Source organism: Lolium rigidum, chromosome 7 (genome assembly GCF_022539505.1).
Source record: "Lolium rigidum isolate FL_2022 chromosome 7, APGP_CSIRO_Lrig_0.1, whole genome shotgun sequence".
In the NCBI taxonomy this organism is placed as follows: domain Eukaryota; kingdom Viridiplantae; phylum Streptophyta; class Magnoliopsida; order Poales; family Poaceae; genus Lolium; species Lolium rigidum.
Window position 1 is genome coordinate 342,437,175 of NC_061514.1, and position 21,447 is coordinate 342,458,621.

At 43.8% G+C, this 21,447-nt stretch overlaps 1 protein-coding gene across 1 annotated transcript; it reads left to right on the forward strand.

Moving 5' to 3' along the window:
* Positions 1–2,298: 2,298 nt before the first annotated feature.
* On the forward strand, positions 2,299–4,810 carry LOC124669970 (origin of replication complex subunit 6-like). Its single transcript, XM_047206496.1, has 10 exons — positions 2,299–2,418; positions 2,484–2,530; positions 2,632–2,736; positions 2,828–2,908; positions 3,038–3,149; positions 3,243–3,305; positions 3,436–3,523; positions 3,629–3,720; positions 4,536–4,629; positions 4,722–4,810. The coding sequence occupies exons 1-10, from the start codon at positions 2,299–2,301 to the stop codon at positions 4,808–4,810; spliced, it is 891 nt and encodes a 296-aa protein (XP_047062452.1).
* Positions 4,811–21,447: the final 16,637 nt, after the last annotated feature.

Consider the following 21,447-nt stretch of genomic DNA (forward strand, 5'->3'; position numbering starts at 1 on the left):
GTCCTGGTGGAGGGCGTCTCCTGCGGTATGGGCCAAGAAGTGCACGAAGTGACACCTTTGCTTCTCTAACACCTGGGAGACCCGAGCGGATCCGCATTGGTCTTCCACCGTTTTCTCCTCGCTCGGGGCGGATTGGGTGGGTTTTGATTTTTCCCGATCTAAGGCGGAACCTTCCTTAAGAAGCTCCCGCGACTCGGATCGGATCTTCGCGACGGCGTCCAGCTCGGCGGCGGACGCGTCGGCCGTTACTTACCAAGTGCGTTTCCGTCGGAATCGACGGTCTCGCCGATGAAGATGTGGATGCCGCCGATTGGGACGATGGAGAGCTTGACGGGGTTTGTCCTAGCCGGAATCCGCACTCGTCCGGACGGACGATCGGAAAATTCCCGGCCGTAGAGTACGCGCCCCACAGCGATCGAGTCGTCGTAGCTTCCCATGGCGGAGCCCTCCCGGCTCCGGCCTCCGCACGCCTCTGGCCCCACGGTGGGCGCCAACCGCCGTTGCCTATTCGACGGTACCTCGGAGGAGGGATCCTCACGAGGGGGAGAAGAAGTAGGGGCCATAGGGCGGAGTGCACACGGGACGGTGGTACGCGAGTTACCCAGCCTTCGGAACACCCGCACGATGACAGGGCCTACCGCTGCTTGTCCGGAATTATCCGGGCGCTTGCGCGTTGTTACAATGGTTGTGGTTGTGCCTCTAGGGCTCCCGGGATCCGGCTTATAAAGGCGCACGGATCTAGGGTTTACATGGAGAGTCCTAGCCGGAATACAAGTTGCCTAACTACGGTACAATATCTTGCCGTGTACGTCAAGGATCCGCCTTCCTTATGGCCGTATCGGGATCCGGATACTTTATGGGCCTCCACGGATCCGGCCTCCTTCGTAGGTCGGTTAGGATCCGGCTCCAAGTTCCTCGGGCTGGACTTCATCCTTCTTGATCAACAAGAATCGGGCCGCCCGATGGGCCCCATGCCACCATCACCGTCTGTGGGCCACCCGGGCTTGCCGGATCTAGGCCATGTCGTTGATATACCCATAAAGTATACCCACAACAACCGTGAAGAACGGCGTATTCAGTCGGGCGTGCACGAGATCATGAGCCAAAGCTACCAACGACTCTTCCACACTTGTATCACCATTTTTTGTTTCGTCGTTGTCAGCATGGGCCTACGAATTGATAAAGACGATCATTCGTCATGTTAGTGAACCATTGCATCGCCTTGTCGTAGTGGTTGTGAATCCTTACCGGATCTTGTCGTCGGCGCTTGGCGGCAACCACTTTAACGACCAACAGAGACCGTGAGATTGATTGGACATACATTATGCTCCCAATGATGACCAACAAACGCATTGAGTATGAAATGACCAACTCCAATTTAATAGTAAAGATATGAATACAAACAAAGAATACCATGTCATCTTACGAGGAAAGACATCAGAGGACAAGAAGATGATGCCAGTGTTTATGGTGACACGGTTTGATGACTCCTTATTATGGAGTAAAATAAAATATTGATGTTTTGTATTTCGTAACAATGCACGGTTGTGCACAACGCTAGATGATAGAACAAAAAGATATAAAAATATATTTGGTGATAAAATAATTTAAGAAACCGTAGCAACGCACGGTCATTCAACTAGTAGTAGTAAAATATGAGAATCAACCATTGGTTGTATTTTTAGGAAGGTAATCGTGGGTTGAATCAACATTCGATGATATCACCTGACGAGAATCAACCTGTGGTTGGATAGTTAGGAGGGCAGTGACATCTCCAATCCACTAGAGTTCAAATCCCAGATTTGAAACTTTGTTCCCATCGACAGCGAGGCGTCCGTGGTGACTTCTTCAATTTAGGACCCGTCGTGAACTCAGTCTCTCGGAGGTGCTCATAGGGATAGTGTGTGTCTGAGTGCGTTCATAGGGTGAGCGTCTGCGTCTGTACTGTGTTTCGCAAAAAAATGACATCACCTGACCGCTTTTTATAAAAGTGAAATGTAAAATGTATTTTTCTCTTACTCACCTTTTGCGGGCCTTACCATTTCTCTTTTGCAACCCGTAAGCCCAGATCAGCCCAGCCCAGTAACAAAACCCATCCCCGCCACGACCCCACTCTGCACCCGCATATAGGCGCGAAAACCAGCATATTCTCAGCGCGCGCCATTCCTCTTCCCCGCCAAAAGAATTCCAAAACCACCAACATCGCCGCTATTTCTCCCCTCCAATGCCGAAACCGCCTCCCTCTCCCGCTCCCGCCCCCGCTCCGCGCCAGTTCCCGCCAACAACCCGCCGCCGGCCATGGACATGTCGGCGATCGCCGCCCGCCTCGGCCTATCCGGCTCCCGCCCCGTCGTCCGCAAGGCCGCCGAGCTCCGCCGCCTCTGCGACATCAACTTCGACTCCTCCGTCCTGGGCATCGTGAGCAGCCCGCACCCTCCCTTCCCTCTCCCCCCTTCTCTCTCTCTGACGCTGCTTTCGCGCAGGGGGAGGTGTGCAAGGCCATCATCTGCCTCGAGATCGCCGCGACCAAGTAAGCCCCCCTCTGCTCTCCAACCGCTCGACCAATTGCCCATTCGCGCAACGCTGTCTGCCGAAGGTGCGCCGCATCTGATTTGCGTGTGAATTGCGCAGGTTTCAGGTGATATTTGACCGCGCGGAGGCCGTGCGGATGAGCGGGATGTCGGACAAGGCGTACATCAGATCGTTCAACGCGCTGCAGAATGGACTCGGCGTCAAGTAAGTATGCCACTCTGCGCTTCTGTTTCGCTAATAATTGTTGCGTTCAAGTGACAGTCCCTGATGGAAACGAGCGGTTTCGTTCTTGCAGGACGACCTTGGATGTGCGTGAGTTGGGCATCCAGTTCGGCTGTGTCAGGCTCATTCCTTTTGTGCAGAAGGGATTGGCACTGTAAGTCTGCTCTCTCCTGGCAATTTTCTTGTACCGCAAGTCTAACTTGGCCGAATCTGTAATGTGGTGTGAGATGCAGCGTAGTTGATCCTCGAATTATGCACTGAAGGGAACATTTGTATCTTTCAGTTACAAGGAGCGTTTCTTGGCTGCATTGCCTCCTTCTCGCCGCTCAAGCACCGACTTTGGTCGGCCAGTGTTCACTGCAGCAGCATTCTATTTATGTGCCAAGAGGCATAAGGTGATAATGGAATCAGAAACAATGGCTTCATTTTTGCTGATGTGTGAATGATTTGCTTCTTCTGGTACTGAACTTTCCTGATTTTCCATGTAGCTCAAAGTTGACAAACTAAAGCTAATCGACCTGTGTGGTACTTCTAGCTCTGAATTTACAACGGTAAGGGAACATCTTACCTTTTGCACACTGATGTTTGTTCCTGCATCTCATCTATGCTAGTGTGTAGTCATGCACATGCTTATATTGCTGCAAATCATCCTGTTTTCACCGTTAGCTGTGCTGGTTACAGGTTTCAACATCCATGGCAGATCTTTGCTTTGATGTTTTTGGAATAGCCAAGGAGAAGAAGGATCCAACTACCATTAAAGGGAACAGAGGTACCTGAACATGCTATAGCACAACAATTTTTGACAACTAGCATGGTAAAAGTTTGCGGATTGCCATTTTCTGAAACAACTTGTAATTTGTAATTGTTGTTGCAGAGCTGCTGGATGTTTTGCCTAGCAAAAGGAAACATGAGGATGACAGTGATAACTCTGATGAATCATCGGGCGATGACCAAGATGAGCTAGATGTATGAACCTGCTTATGTTTATTACTTTTGAAATGCATGGCGTAAAGCTATAAGATGCTTGGTACTTGATTAACTGAGACTTGTTTAAGTGACATTCCTTTTATTGATTGCCAAAGATGAAAATCAGTAGCAATACTTGTTTTGCTTGATGCAAGTAGTTTTATGTTCATAAGATTTTTGCTGTAGAACCTTTTATTGTAACTTTGAACCACAAAGGCAACAATAGTGCAGTGTCCAACAATATGGCATAATGCAAGCTGTAGCAGCATACATATGTAGCCTATGGATTGTATTAGTTATATTGCTTGCTGCACGTAATCCATGTTACACCCTTGCTCTTCATTAGCTTTCAGCAATCAGTTTATTGGTAAAACTGTGCTATCAAAGACTTTAGTCACCTCCTGTAAAAAAAAGACTTTAGTTGCCACTTTTGGCTAATCAAAGGACAATCAGATCGGGTTGCTCACACTGAATGGCTGAAAAGAACAAATACACATTCATCATGTTGCCAGTGTTAGCTAGGTACATTTATAATTTTATACCTTGCAGGGCAGAACTTCTCTTAATATTGAACCATTGCTATGTAGTTCAGTTTGTGGATCTAATGCATCTATGTAGCACACATCACGAACTTGCAGCTAGTAATTGTTATAGCTTCTTGTTCCTCAAACATGTGAATCACTTAGTTAGCCTTCTGGTGAGAAACCTTATAGATCTACATTTGGATGAATTTTTGTTTCACATATTCCACAGTTGTAGTCTGCTCATTCTTTTTAATTATTGTTATCACTGCTGTCTGATTCTTCCAATTTCAGCTACCAACTCACAAAAGGCACAAGAAGATGGAAAAGCAAGCATACAATCAGTGGAAGTCTACAGTTCTATCCACCAACAAGGAAACCAATCCAGGTTTGTACTTTGGAACTGTCACATCACTGTCTATATCACTCATAGCTACACACTGTCCATGTGCTAAAGTAACCTCCTCGGTTTTTCTTTAGACCCTGCCAAGCCCAGGAAGCAGGCTCAGCTTAACTTCAAGAAGAAACTGTCAGACGCTGCCTTGGAAGTACCCCCAGCAGCCAACTAAGTTAATCTGAAACTGTGCTCCCAAGGATGGAATAGATGAGAGACCTAGGCTGGAAGTGTTGTACAAATCATAGAGCTAGTTCTTAATGCAGAAAGAACACTTCTGGCTCAGTTCACATTTTCATTTTTGATACTGTATGTAAGGCGATGGCATTGTTCAATTATCCATGATAAGTGTTACAATCAGGAACATTCTTTTATAAACGATGTTGGTATGTTTATTTATGTATGTACATGACTACACCAGGAAAGAATCTTTTGATAATAGCTCACCTACGTGGTGTCGCCAACCATTAACCTTGTCACGCCTCTAGTTCCTTGACGGCCTGCATTGCATTGGGTGTGCTGAGGTCTAGTGCTCGCCTATTGGATAATCAATCTGTGGAAGATATTTGCGTCTTCTGGTTCGGAAAGTCCATGCTACAATATAAAACTGAACAGCTCTCGACGAAGTGCATGCTGCTTCTGTCACGTAGAGGAGACTTCGCGCTTTCTGCTTGCACCCACTCAAGTGCCATTCTATAGTCTCGAGTTGTTGGACCTGCGATTTTGTCAAGCACCGTGATATTTTCAGCCGTTTTCCGAAAGCATGGACCGTCCTTTTTCACGCCGCCACTGCCGTCCCAGATATTTGTCGTCAAATGTAGACTAGTTTCATGTCAAAAGAAAGAAAAAAAAGTAGAATAGTTTTTTAAAACTTTCGTGTGATGCAAACTTCAATTGTACATTTTGTACCGGAGTACAAATAGGATTACGGCAGTAGTTTATGTTGTATTGTGATCCAAATTCATATACTAAAGGGAGGCTAACTTCTGACGAGCAGAGCGAGACCCGTCGCCGGAGGCTTGGGCCGAAAGGATGTAACATGAAAGGTACATATTGTATATTCGCCACAGTTTGAGTGATTTTTCTGTTTGGAAAAGTGAAAGGATCGTATGCCGCACCTAGAGGGGGGGGGGGGGGTAATAGGTGCTAACCAATTTTTAGTTCTTTTTCAATTTAGGTTTGACACAAAGGTAAATTCTTTAGATATGCAACTAAGTGAATTTACCTATATGACAAGGTTATCAACTAAGCACGATATAGCTACGCAATATGTAGGAGATAGAGTGGGATAGAGGTAACCGAGAGTGTAGCACGCGTTGACACGGAGATGATTCCCGTAGTTCCCTTCCTTTGCAAGAAGGTACGTCTACGTTTGGAGGAGTGTGGTTGCTACGCAAGCCAAACCAACAGCCACGAAGGCTTCACTCAGATCTCCCGTGAGCAACGCCACGAAGGCCTAGCCCACTTCCACTAAGGGATTTCCTCGAGGCGGAAACCGGGCCTTTACAAGGTTCTTGGGGCACACATCCACAACTGAATTGGAGGCTCCCAAATCTGTAACAACACAACAAATCAACAAGCATACATCAACAACAACAACTAGGGATCCAAATAGGAACACTAGCAAGGGGGCCCTCAAGCATAAGAGGGGGAAATGAAAAACGCTTCGGTGAGGATGTAGATCGGTGTCTTCTCCTTCGAATCTCCAAAGATCAAGAGCTTTGGTTGGGGGAGGAAGGAGATCTTGCAAATCTTGAGTTTCTTGAGGTGGCTCTAATGGAGGTGGCTTGGCAAACTTCTTGTGTAATGATTGAGCAAGCAACCAAGGTAGAAGAAGGGGGGTATTTATACCTCCCCTCAAAATTGAGCCGTTGCAGCTTCCGGGGGGCCGGATATTCCGGCCTAAGTAAGGGCCGGATAATCCCCCCCCGGATAATCCGGCCTTCGGGACAAAACTGTGACATTATCCGGCCAAATGTCCGGCCCGTATGCAGAGATGCAAATCTTCAGGTCCTTAGCCAAAATCGGCGGTGGAGAGAGATATGCAATTTTGCTTCTTAGAAGACCAACACACCAAGGACCTACCAAGGAATTGGCAAGCCCCGGAAGTTGATTTCCTATCATCCTTGTCACCCGCCCAATCCGCATCGGTATATCCATTGAGAATAAAGCTTGAGCCTTTGGGGTACCAAATACCATATCTTGGGGTATCAACCAAATATCTAAAGATTCTTTTGAGAGCCATCATGTGGCTCTCCTTAGGAGAAGCTTGATACCTTGCACACACACCAACACTCAACACTATGTCCGGTCTAGATGCACAAAGGTAAAGCAAGGATCCAATCATGGAGCGATATACCTTTTGATCCACCTCTTTACCATTGGGATCTAGTGCAAGATGACATTTGGTAACCATAGGAGTGGCCACACCCTTCAACTCGGTCATCTTGAACCTCTTGAGCATGTCTTGGAGATATTTTGCTTGATTGATGAAGGTTCCTTCTCTCAATTGCTTGATCTCAAAACCAAGGAAGAACTTCATCTCTCCCATCATAGACATCTCAAACCTATCGGTCATAAGCTTTGAAAATTCATCATTGAAAGCTTTGTTAGTAGAGCCAAAGATAATATCATCAACATATAATTGGCAAACGAAAAGCTCCCCATTAACCCTCTTAGTAAAAAGAGTGGGATCGATTAGCCCAACATCAAACCCACGGTCTACCAACAATTCTTTAAGGCGCTCGTACCAAGCTCTAGGAGCTTGTTTGAGACCATAAAGTGCTTTATCAAGCTTGTAGACATGGTTAGGAAAGTTGAGATCCTCAAACCCGGGGGTTGCTTAACATAAACCTCTTCATGCAAAGGACCATTAAGAAATGCACTTTTAACATCCATTTGTTGCAACTTAAAGTTATGATGCGATGCATAAGCAAGAAGGATACGGATGGACTCAAGATGGGCCACGAGAGCATAGGTCTCTCCAAAGTCAATTCCTTCAACTTGAGAGAAACCTTGAGCCACCAATCTTGCCTTGTTCCTCACAATATTTCCAAACTCATCTTGCTTGTTCTTGAATATCCACTTAGTGCCTATAACATTGCGGCACTCCTTTGGCTTCTCTACTAAGGTCCACACTTTGTTGCGCTTGAAATTGTTGAGTTCCTCATGCATGGCTTCCACCCAATCCGAATCTTCAAGGGCTTCAAATACTTTCTTGGGTTCCACAACGGAGATATAAGCATGATGATTGCTAAAGTTAGCCAATTGCCTTCTTGTGGAGACCTTTGCTCGAACATCACCAAGGACCTTGTCATGAGTGTGTCCACGAATTTCAAGGGTCCTATCTCTTCTTGCTAGACGACGGGCCTCGATCTCCTCCTTGGTTCTTTTGGGCCTTGGAGGTGTCACTTGATCAACTTGATCATTTGGGTCCCCGTCTTGACCTTCAATTGGAGCTTCCTCAATTACTTGAGAATGCTCAACCTCATGTGCTTGATCTTGGACAATATTTGGTGAAGTGCAAACATCAAATGGATACTCATCGGAGCCATCATGAATCCTTGGTTGATCTTGTCCTTGATCTTGTACATGAGATGGAGGGTTTTCTTCTTGTTCTTGGGTTGGTGCATCATTAGCTTCAATAGATGGGGTTTGTTGATGTTGAGAGGATGAGGGCTCCACCGTGGTAGAGCATAGTTCTTCCCGAGACGCCACACCGTGTCCCTCAATGGGGCGGAAAAATCCCACACCCATTCTTACTATGGCATCTTGAGGTATTTCATCACCTGCACATACATCAACTTGCCCCACTTGGGAGCTATCATTTTCTTCGAACCTCACACTACAAGATTCGATGATAATCCCGGAGGCTATATCAAAGACTCTATAAGTGTGAGATTCGGCACCGTAACCAACAAATATACCCTCCAAAGCTTTAGGAGCAAATTTAGACAAACGAACTCCTTTGATTTTGTAGAAACACTTACAACCGAACACCTTGAAGTATGAGATATTAGGCTTGTTGCCGGTGAGTATTTCATATGGAGTCTTGTTTAATCCCTTGTGGAGGTAGAGCCGGTTAGAAGAGTGGCAAGCGGTGGAGATGGCTTCGGCCCAAAAGTTATAGCGGGATTTATACTCCGCCATCATAGATCTTGCCATATCCATAAGAGTCCGGTTCTTCCTCTCCGCAACACCATTTTGTTGAGGGGTGTAAGCAGCGGAATATTGATGACGAATCCCCTCATCACTAAGGAAATCATTGAGTGTGTAGTTCTTGAACTCGGAGCCGTTGTCACTTCTTATTGCCATAATGAGGAGGTTGTGTTGGCGTTGCACCTCGGTGGCAAAGTCAATGAATATTTGTTGAGTCTCATCTTTCGTCTTGAGAAAGTAGACCCAAGTGTATCTTGAGTAATCATCAACAATCACCAAGCAATGTTTCTTCGCACCAAGACTTGCATGAGTAACGGGACCAAAGAGATCCACATGAAGGAGCTCCAAGATCCTCTTGGAAGAGATGATAGTCTTGCTTGGATGCGGAGAGTCATGCATTTTGCCTTCAACACAAGCCCTACAAACACGATCTTTGGCAAAAGAAACATTTTCCATTAGTCCCACAATATGGTTCCCCTTGTGAAGACTTTGCAAAGTTCTCATGTTGACATGGGCTAGGCGGCGATGCCACAACCAACCCACATCCGCCTTTCCGAATAGGCACATCGCACTTGAAGTGGTGGTCCCCGAAAAGTCCACCACATACAAGTTATGTTCGCGATACCCAACGAAAGCGACTTTTAGAGTCTTGCTCCACAAGAGGACCACAATATCATTATCAATAAAGACGGCGAAACCCATCTTGCCAAGGGCGGAAACGGAAACCAAATTGTAACCAAGGGTTTTGACAAGCATGACATCCACAAGTGTTATGTTGTGTGCAACCACAACCTTGCCAAAACCCATTACCTCGGATGTAGAATTATCGCCAAAGGAGACGGTGATATTTTTTATGTTGGGCCTCAACTCCTTGACGAGGTTCTTGCCGCCGGTCATATGACTTCTACATCCACTATCAAGTACCCATTTTGAACCTCCGGCGGCATAGTCCTACATGAGATCAATTCTTGGATTTAGGTACCCATTTCTCAATGGGTCCTCTTTTGTTAGCAACAAGGGTCTTTGGGACCCAAATAGACCAAGCAACATAACCATCATATGGGCCAACATATTTAGCATACACATCACCATAATAATCTCTAAATAGAACATAGTGAGGGTTAGCATTTCCCGCATTATCATCATTAATGGTGTTGCCCTTAGGGGCTTCACCATTGGTGAAAGCTTTCTTCTTCTCTTGTGCGTGCTTGGCCTTTTGCTTGTTTGCCTTCTTCGCCTTGGCATTGTAACCTAGGCCCTCCTTCCCATTGTTTGATCTTTGCTTACTCAAAAGATCATCCAAAGAAAGTTTACTTTGGGGAGAGGAGGCCTTAGCAAGTTCATCCTTCAACCTAGCATTTTCCTCAATAATATTTGCATGATCACAAGAAGGGGTAGAGGAACTAGGCACATCATATGAAGCAAGCCTAATTTGAAGTTGCTCATTTGACTTGGATAGGAGAGAGTATTCACTCTTCAAGGCTTTGTGAGCTTTGTCTAGTTCATCTAGATCCTTCACAAGTTTCTCATGATCAACACCAAATTGGGCCTTTTCCTTTTTAAGCAATTTAGTCTTAGCCCTAGCATGATCTCTAGCTTTAGTGAGCTTGTTAATTTCATCTTGAGGCTCTTCAAGATTTTCTAGCCTCTCCTCAAGAGAAGCTATAGTTTCTTGACTTTCCTCAAGGGCATTTTTAAGAGCATGGATTTCAAGAGAGTCTTCTCTCTCTATTTGACCCTTTTTCTCAAACATATCATTTTGTTGAGCTAAACGAGCCATGAGATTTGAAACATGTTTTTTGTTGATACCTTGTAGGTTAAACATGAATTCATCAAATTCTAGCATTTCTTGTTTCACTTTTAGACTAGCATCATCAACCCCTAGATCACTTGATATGTTAGGCATAGAGGGGCTAGGAGATGATACCTAGGAGGATTTGGCCATGAGACAACTTTCTTCCTCCACATGAATGATCTCATTGGGGGATTCACTTGGTGATGAAGAGTTAGTGGAGAGGGAGGCAAGAGCGACCAATCCATTAGAGGTTGCATCTTCTTCATCATCAACATCATCATCTCCGGAGGAATATTCTTCTTGAGTTGATAGCACAATAGATGTGTCCAAGGAGGACGTTGCCATGAAGCAATGTGCATTCTTGATATGAGGATTCTCATTGGGGGATTCAAAGAGAGATGAAGAGGGAATGTTGGTAGTGACAATGGCGGCCACTTCCTTTGAGCTTTCTCCTTCATCATCACTAGAGCTTACAACTTCATCGGAAGAATATTCTTCCCTAGTCACTAGCACAACTCTTGGGGGCCTCTTGCCCTTCTTGGTCTTGTTGTTGTAGAACTTCTTGTTGGGGGCTTTTGAATATTTGCCCTTTGATTCTTTGCTCTTGTCCTTGGGAATGAGCCTTCCATTATGAAGCTCTCTATTCTCATAGGGGCATTCGGCAATGAAGTGGCGCTTGTCATCACAATTGTAGCATGATCTTGTCTTTGGACCAAAGCTAGTGAACCCACTCTTGTGGTTTCTCTTGATGTTGTCTTCCTTGGCCTTGGAGGGATCAACCCAAAATGACTTTGCATGGAAGGCCATGTGATCATGATAGTGGCATTCCAAATCTTCCGGATAGGACATACTCCAAGATGCCCTATATTGTTTTTGAGGGTACACTTCTTCAACGGGGTTGACCATCAAGGCAAGGTTGTTCCCTTTTGCCATACCAATGGCACGATTGCGAGAATCATGAGAGTTTTGCTCGAGCACCTTGAGGGCTTGCATCTCGTGCACGGCATCTTGAGATGAGAGAGAAGAATAGCATTCTCTCCCAACAAGGGTCTTGACATCAATGGGAACAAAAGGCATCATGCATTCAATGTACTTCTCCTTGATCCAAGAGTCAGTGATGTGGGTGGCACCACTAAGCCGGAAGGCATCGGCAACGATGAGGAGTCTTCCATACATGACTTGATGATCTTCATCCGGTAGCCTCATGAATCCTTCGGCTTGATTCCGAAGAGCATTATACTTGTTCCTTCTCGTGCTCTCACTTCCCATGCAACTAGCGGCCAAACCATCCCAAGCTTCCTTGGTGGTGGTGTAGTTCCGAACACGAGGAAGCTCTTGAGTCCCCACACTAGTTTGAATCATGTGCAAGGCGGTGTTGTTGAGTTGACTATCAACCGCTTCTCTTCTAGTCAACTTGTCGGGGTTGTAGGGCTTGAAGCCTTCCAAGATGATTCTCCAAAGTTCATTGGAGGCACTGCAAACATGAGAGCGAAACTCAAATTGCCAAGTATCGAAATTCTCAACGGAAAACTTAGGTGGGCCGCCTCGAATGTTCAAATGGGGATGTGGAACCGGTATATCGGGAGATTGAAAAGGTGGAGCTACTCGATTGTAGCTCTCACCTCCACTAGTTCCACTAGGAGATGCAATGGGAGATTTGATAGTGTTTAAGTTATCACCTTCCACAGGTTTGGTAGAGGAGGGTAGTGCCGAAGCACCTCCCTCTTCTAACACACCCGTGTCCTTTACCTCTAAGACGGAAGCCTTAGGAGGGACCGGAGTCAAAAGCTCGGAAATCAATTTTCTCATGCTTTCCATGTCGTTGCCTAATCGACGATACCTCGGAGGAGGGATCCTCACGAGGGGGAGAAGAAGTAGGGGCCATAGGGCGGAGTGCACACGGGACGGTGGTACGCGAGTTACCCAGCTTCGGAACACCTGCACGATGACAGGGCCTACTCGCTGCTTGTCCGGAATTATCCGAGCGCTTGCGCGTTGTTACAATGGTTGTGGTTGTGCCTCTAGGGCTCCCGAGATCCGGCTTATAAAGGCGCACGGATCTAGGGTTTACATGGAGAGTCCTAGCCGGAATACAAGTTGCCTAACTACGGTACAATATCTTGCCGTGTACGTCAAGGATCCGCCTTCCTTATGGCCGTATCGGATCCGGATACTTTATGGGCCTTCACGGATCCGGCCTCCTTCGTAGGTCGGTTAGGATCCGGCTCCAGGTTCCTGGGCTGGACTTCATCCTTCTTGATCAACAGCAACTGGGCCGCCCGATGGGCCCCATGCCACCATCACCGTCAGTGGGCCACCCGGGCTTGCCGGATCTAAGTCACTCGTCACGCGCTAGCCGACACGCGGCAGGCTCACCACGGCCCTGTACTTATAGAGAGGAGGAGGCATGGTGTATGGCTGGAGGGAATAGAGAATAGCAGGCGGGAAATTTTCAAAGCCACCCAAATTGTTGCTTGGTGGGAGATGATGCATTGGATGTGAACCACCAACAGTTAAGATGACAGGCAACATTGATACATGCATAGCAACTAGGAAAACCAAACGGCAGGAAACAATCGAGGGAGGCTGGGAAAATGAACGCACGCATGTCAATGGTTTCTTATAGCTAGTAATAACTGCAAGGTCTAGACTCCGAGGAGTGAGTAGCACTGATTTTCTCCTCCCTCCCCCTCTCTCTCTCATACTAGTAATTACCTTGCGGTCTCTCCATATTTTGAGAAACCTAGCAGCAGCAGAACGATCAAAGTGGGATAGGTCTATCCCACGTTTACTTCCAATAGCAACTAAAATAATCTGTTGCTGGATTTCGTTTTCTATTGCCATGGATGATGATAGGCATTCCTCTTGATTTGTTTTCTGGCGCATTCTATGCGGGAAACATGGAAGGATCGGAATCGAAATGTAACTTTGCTTTCAGAGGCGGTGGCACACTTGGTTAGAAACGAGATCGCCTAGCAAGCATATGCCCATCCTCAGGACCCCAGGGACGTGGTTTAGGTGGTGTGAGTTTGGACAGTTAATTTTTGGTTCTCGGTTTTGTAATAACCCGTCACTGACTTTTTATATATAAACCTTTATTATATCTAATCAGATGGCAGCTTGGCCCTCTTTGAACTAAAAAACAGAAGCTACCAAGATGGAGACAATATTTCAATGATGGTTTTGTGCAAGGATTAAAATTCTCAATCGAAATTTGAAACAGTGGAAGCAGCTAGAGAACGTCTCCACCAGCAAAACGTTCTGCACAAGCTACATGTTACAGAATGATGGTGACACGAACTTTACATCAGCTATACAATCGTATAGCTCACAACCTTGAATTATACAATTGGTTCTGATCACAACCTTGAATTATTAATAACTGAGTTTGCACACCTACTGATACATGATATCTCTATCAACTAGTGCTCCCTCCAGCCCTATATAACTGTAATAGGTTGAATTAGTCTAGACAAAATTTAGGCTATATTTTGCAAAATGGACAACAAATATATAAGGCTCGAGGAAGTAGTATATTATATGGATGTGACAGCATACACCACCAGCTAGCACAGCAAGACAGCATGCATGAAAATATACAATGCCCAGCCTCTATTATTCCTGGGAGATGCAATTTTTTTGGCATCAACTCATCTCTTTTTCTCGACATTCACAACATAGATCAAATTATCAACAATATAGTCTAACCACAGTACAAAAAAGATGGACGATACAAGGTCCATTACCAATCAACATTACAAGCAACTTCAACAATAAATCACACATGGGCCACATGTGGCCAGCACTGCAGCAGCACCAGTGCACCACACGAGCAGAGACACCTTTCAGCCATCTAATCCTCCAGAATATCCTGGAACAGAAAACATGATGGTTTCAACTTAAAATTCATACCACACAGCAGCACCAGGACGTCTACAGGCCACCATACAATCAAAAAGAGCGTGCATTTAAAAAAGCAAGTGCCAGATCTGATAAATTAATCAAGTGCAACAAGAAGCAACCATGAACCAACTAACATAGACATCGTAGATCTGCTAGGATGCAATTTCATCTTAGGCAACATTAACTGTTGTGTATCAGTCACACATGAGCTAAAACAGGACAATTCAGAGATCTGTTCGAGATCAGCTAAAAGAATGTGGTTGGTGTGCTGATAGACAGCTGACATGCTGATGCAGAGGCGCTTCATGTTGCTGGTCTTTTTTAGATGGCTCATTTTGTTTAGACTTTATGTGATCCTTGAATTTATAATAATGATCTGCGACAATATGTTGTACTGCTGAGCTTTAATAAAGTAAAACCGTATGCATCAATTGAAGCAGGGGCTGGGATGCCCCATTTCTTAAAAAAAGATCAGCTAAAAGAAGCTACAGGTCAAGCCCACATGAAAAAACCCCACTATACTAATGCAACACGCCATAGTCACTATCTACAACAGTACAGGCAAGCATCTAGAAGATAGCGAGGATTTGATAGCAGCTACCATTATAATATTCAGAATGAGAGATATCATTATAATCTCCCAGCAAAGCTTCATAAACATTGCATACACGTGCTGCTTCGATGCTTCTACGTAGACAAAATGTGTGACGCATTGCATACACGTGCTGCTTCGATGCTTCTACATAGACAAAATGTGTGAGGCATTGGATTTGGTTTTCACACCCAACTATCTGAGGCCACCACTTCTATGGTACCCGACATCTCTCTCTAAACTATTTCGGTTCATTTTTCTTGCGAGTTAATACTATTTCAATTCCCATATGTATACTCTCCCATAAGGCTGCCCATCTCATTCTGCGAATCTTCTCTCATAAATTTCTGAGACTACCCAAATTCTAAATTGGACAGCAATTCATTGTAGAATCTACCAAATCTGCAAATCGGTAGCACAAATCCACCGATCCATCCAGTTCCCTTGGTTGGATTTTGAGTACCAGCTCATCAGTTGTAGTTCAGGCGCGAGCAGGACGGTGCTTGTCCGCATTCAACACTAGCCCAATGGACACATAAGGCTCATCATAGTTTTTATTTCCTTTTTCTTTTAGTGTTGCATGTTTGCCCTACAAAAAGCTACCTCAATCTGTCCCTAGGGCACATCCTGCCGAACACACTTTGCGCCGGCACCACACATGGCTGCGCCGCTTTGTGGCAAATAAATTTGTAGTTCTGAACAGAAACCGTGTTCTCAGCACTGTAACTCAAAAGGAGGATGTGATGTGTTCAACATTATAAGCTTCCTATGTTCTTCCCAAAACAAATCCAAAGCTACAGGAAGATCACTAATTTCCAGTGCTACCAGAAATTACAGGATAAAAGAGTGGATAAATTATCAATATCAACAATGGTCTGGTTCCACAAATAAATGCATCTCTGATTTGAAGTTTTATTTGACCATTAACATGCTAATGCAAGATAGTATATCAAAGGTTCAAGCTAGTTTGTTACTGGAACAAAACAAATCCAAAGCTACAGGAAGATCACTAATTTCCAGTGCTACCAAAAATTACAGGATAAAAGAGTGGATAAATTATCAATATCAACAATGGTCTGGTTCCACAAATAAATGCATCTCTGATTTGAAGTTTTATTTGACCATTAACATGCTAATGCAAGATAGTATATCAAAGGTTCAAGCTAGTTTGTTACTGGAACAAAACAAATCCAAAGCTACAGGAAGATCACTAATTTCCAGTGCTACCAAAAATTACAGGATAAAAGAGTGGATAAATTATCAATATCAACAATGGTCTGGTTCCACAAATAAATGCATCTCTGATTTGAAGTTTTATTTGACCATTAACATGCTAATGCAAGATAGTATATCAAAGGTTCAAGCTAGTTTGTTACTGGAACAAGCTAGTTTACAACTTTGCAGAGGCTAGAGCACACCAGAAACAAGAGAAAAAAAAGGCAATCTTGCAGTGGAGATGGAGGCAAGGTACCTTCTGGTCCAGACTGGATGTCATGGTCCGGCTGAACATGGTGTCGGACCCAATGACCTCATCGGGCTGCGAGATGCATCCAGCTGCAGGTGCCATCATCTACTCCTCCTACCCGACATCCATACACAAGAATAACACAAATTATATCAGTTCTAGATGAGATTGCAAGAATAAATTCGTAGGAGACTTGACCCAAATGAGATGCCGCAGCACCCGCGTATATCTACGACAGACTAGCAGATTTGTTTTCTCAAAAAACAGCACCCATGTGTAAAGTAATCATCGCGGTTCTCTACTACCTGAAGAGGAAAAAGTAGAGTATCAAGAAACTCACCGAAAACATGGAGGCAGAGAAGAAGGCCACAGCTGCCCCTGTTGGGTCGCGGCGGCAGGAGTCAAAGAGGAAGTAGATGAGGTAGTCGAAGACGAATGCCATCCAGGATTAAAACCGCACATTATGCGCAGGAGGCCACTGTAGCCAGAACATGCAATTGCACTCCTTCCTGCACAAGTAGATAATAGATTACACAGTTGAAGAACTGATATGATTTTAACTGAACTCTCATTAAAAAAGCAAGGTCAGCAACAACAAATTCAGAGGACGGTTTCAACTTAAATCCAAACCGCATAGCACCAGGACGTCTACAGGCCCCCACACAATCAAAAGAGCATGTGTTTAAACAGGGCAAGTGCCAGATAAGGGAACACGAAGCATTCAAACTGAGCACAATCTAAGTTCCAGTTCAAAAATATTAGACAAAAAAAAGGAAAACCACAATATTTCCACCAGCAAAAGAATGCTGTCAACCACAACCTTAACAAATCAGCATGCATACAAATCTAAAATGCCTAGCTTATGTGATTCTACGAGACACCAAAGGTTATTTAGCTGGAGGACCGATTTTTCTTGGCATGACCTCAACTGTTTTTCCCGACATTCACAACACAGATCAGATTATCAGCAATATAGTGTAATCACAATACAAAAAAAATGTACGATACAAAGTCCACTACCACTCAACATTACACAAGTTATTTCAAAAAAAAAACCACGCATGGGCAGCATGGCAGCCGCATCACCACCACAGGAGCAAGACGCCTTTCCGGATGCATAGCCGGTATCAGCCATCTAGTCCTCCATAATATCCTTGACAAAAACAAAAACATGGTCAGCAGACCAGTTTTAGGAACAATAAATTCGGAGGATGGTTTCAACTTAAATCCACACCACACAGCAGCACCAGGACATCTACAGGCCACCACACAATAAAAAAGAGCATGCATTTAAACAAGGCAAGTTGAAACACAAAGCATTTAAACTGACCGCAATCTAAATTCCAGTTCAAAAAATAGAAGACAAAAAAGGGAAACCCGTTTCTTTCTTGACACCTATCCATATTAGATTTCCAGGTACGACGAGTGCATAACTTATACCGTACAAATAATATCCAAGAAGCCAAATCCCAGGTATTGTCACTGCTCATTCCTGGGATAAAATTTAGTACTTATGGATACTAGACATAGGCAGATTACCGGTTTCCAGTTAAATACCGTATATAAGCAATGTATAAGGACGTTGTAGGTTCAACCAAAGTATAGAACATATAGCATTCTAGATGTTTGTCTAGTATCCCCAGTTAACTCAGTAGCAAATATTTCTTGCATTTTCACAAAAGGTTGTATGAATGCCAAGCAAGTATCAGTATTTGTTTTAATTCCAGACCACACCAGTTCTAGCGGTGGCTAGGTTTCCAGTAATGAGTCTAAGCCAAATTTGAATGTTACCTGCTTCCAGACTTTGATGGGCTGCTAACTTGGGCACATATCCCTATATATTGAATGCCCAAAACAGAAAATGAGATAGGATGATTTGGGTTCTTCTAACCTCAATGTCATGGAGTGACACCTCACACAACCAAGTGCAAAGGCTGGTAAATCGCAAAGTTTGATGACAGACATGTATGTTTGTCATCGAAAATATGGTCCGCTGCTTGGCACATCCTTAATCACCTCATCTTGCTCCATCTTCTCCGCCAACAAGGGCAAACGCAGTCACCTCATCTTGCAAGTGCTGAATTTCTTCATTTGCTACATAGAGCAAGCTTTCTCAGACAGAGCCTAGTGGGGAAACAGATACACAGTCAATAATTGGAACTGAAAGGGTGAAAGGGACAAGAGGGAATATGTAAACAAAGATATACACACAAATTACCTAAATCACTCAAAGGTTAATTGATAGAAAAATCATCAGCCTTAGCAAAGCATCACTTTCAGATTTAAGAAGTAGAAGTTTAAATGCTTTACTTAGTATAGGTGAACGGTAAGGCTGCTTCAAAATGTGCAAGAAATGACTTATCTTAAGATCTTTTCACAATCAACAAAGGAGTGCAGCAGATTGGCAAAAATAAAAAAAAGGGAAAATTAGGTTTGTACCATCAAAAGATCTAGTCTTTAGGTTTTTACCATCAAAAGATTCTTCTTTAGGTTTATGCCATCCAAAGGTTGCAGCTTTATTGGACTTTGCCACTCTGTCTGTTGCCCTTAGAAAGATCTTTTTTATTTGCCGATTAATTGATATAAGAATTCCCCTTTCTACCCTTGTGATTCTACTGAAGGGGTTCCCTTCTGTTCTTCAGCTCGAACTGAACCCACAGAGAGAAAAGGCCCCGACCACCACACAGCCCTCCCACTCCCAGCGGTGACCACCGTGTCGGTGGAGCCCCTGCGGAGGATCTCCTCCGTGGCACGCCTCCATCCCAACCAAATCTGGCTCCTGTGGGCATGGAACGAAGGGGCTCTGCTGGCCGAAACCCCAGAACGAGTGGTCTGTGAGCTCACTGCCGCGGCGGGCCGCCGCCGTCTCACTTCACAGAAGTGGTAAAAATCAAAACGCCTACGACCTTTTGATGGTACAGACTTAAAGATCGATCTTTCGATGGTATAAACCTAAAGACTGGATCTTTTAATGGTACAGACCCAATTTTCCCTAAAAAAAAACACATGCTTAAGAAACAGGGCCAACATTAGAATACGTCTGTCGAGGAGCTTCTCATTCTCCTCATGCAGTTTCTACATTGATCCGAAAATAAAACAAAGGCACATAAAAACGGATGTCAAAGGTTCAGAAAATTGAAATTACCGAAACGAAGAAAATCAAGAAAGCACAAAAAGAATTGAGATCATACTGAGAGAAGCAGAACCAGTGTCAATGCACATAACTTGTCTTTGCTCATACATAAAAATGGAAGATACATACACAATCATAATAAGAAACTCCAAGTGGACAGTAGCAGAGAAAGAAAGCTACGGTTGAACTACCAAACTTAATATCCAAAAGAAAGTTACAAATCAATTAAAATAATCACCCTAACGATCTACTACAAAAGCTACGGGTCCAACCATGAAACAATGGTGGCATGTATTTCTAAATAACACAGGTTCAAACAATCAGTACTACAAAATAGGAACCAGTAATCACTCAAACGATCCAAATATTAGAAGAACATCCAGTACTACAAAAGTAAGTTTCCAGGGGTTCAAAAATTAATTAATCATTTACGTGATTCAGATTTCAGGACATGTCAATAATTCCACATGCATGTACATAGCAAAAGCCTAAGTACAGTAAGCAATCTCCATAACTTTTGAGCTAAATGCTACCATATTACACTAGGGCAAATGTTTTCTTCATCGTAGCTGTTTGTACTGCCCATATAATTTAATAAGATGCTCAAGATAAACAAATAGTTTCAACCTTTGTTGTCTAGCAAAGGGCCTGTCAAACCTACAATCTGTCATCCTACATAACTAACATAATGAGTCAAGGCCAAATGAACACAGGAAATAATTAATTAACTGTAACATTACATGGCTTTTCTTGCAAATTTTGCAAGTTGGCTGTAACTCTGATCAAACACAAGAACCGCACATTATCAAATCACAGCTCTGCTAATCGTTCTAATAATTTAGCACACATGTCAACATTTTATCTTTAACCATCCCTTCTTACAATACCAGAACATAATCGTATGTTTGAATCCTACACAAAGAAAACCAAACCATCCTAGAGCCTAGTACTGCATTCTACATGAAGTATCATTAGTGGCTCCAATTCAGTACTAATTAATTGTAAGATCAATACCCAGACAATAACAATATTAAAATTTGCGTAAAAATGCATGCCTAAAGATAGCATCACAACTCACATACAAATGCAGTCTTTCTCATAATTGGAAAGCTAGATTACCGCAGATAGTCACTTAAGAATAGACATAGAATCCGACAGATAGTATGTACCCTTCATCACACCAAGAAAAGAAAGCAACAAAATGCCAAGAAAATAATAATGAATGTCCCCATTTTGTACAAACAACTAGCATCCCAGACTCCCATCAAGTTGCCTATTATTAAGAATTGCGCTTTGTCAATATGGTAAATATACGGGCAAACCAAGGAAAAATGTATTTCAGCTTTCAAAGTCCAGCCTCGCTACTACCGACAACGGCAAACCCAAAATTAAATCCAGGAGTATATGATCAGCGAAAATTGTTGATTGTGAGCTCGATGTTAGCAATGCATGCTTTAAGTGGCCAGCGGAAAGTATCTAGTATTTTTTCATTATTTTTTTTATTTTATAGAGGTTGTCGAAGATCTTTTGCTGACCACTAAGTGGAATTTGAAATCTTATGTTTGACACGGACCCAACTTAGCAAGTAAACCTTACTAGTACAATACACTTGTAACTAATTGGAGACAATTATAAATTAATAGCAGAGAAAATGTCTTGATTTATTGCCCCAAATAGAACAATTTGAAAACACTGCACGGGGAATGAAACGTAAACCGAGTCATTGTGCTTCCAGATAACACCATAGCATAACAGGCTGCACAATG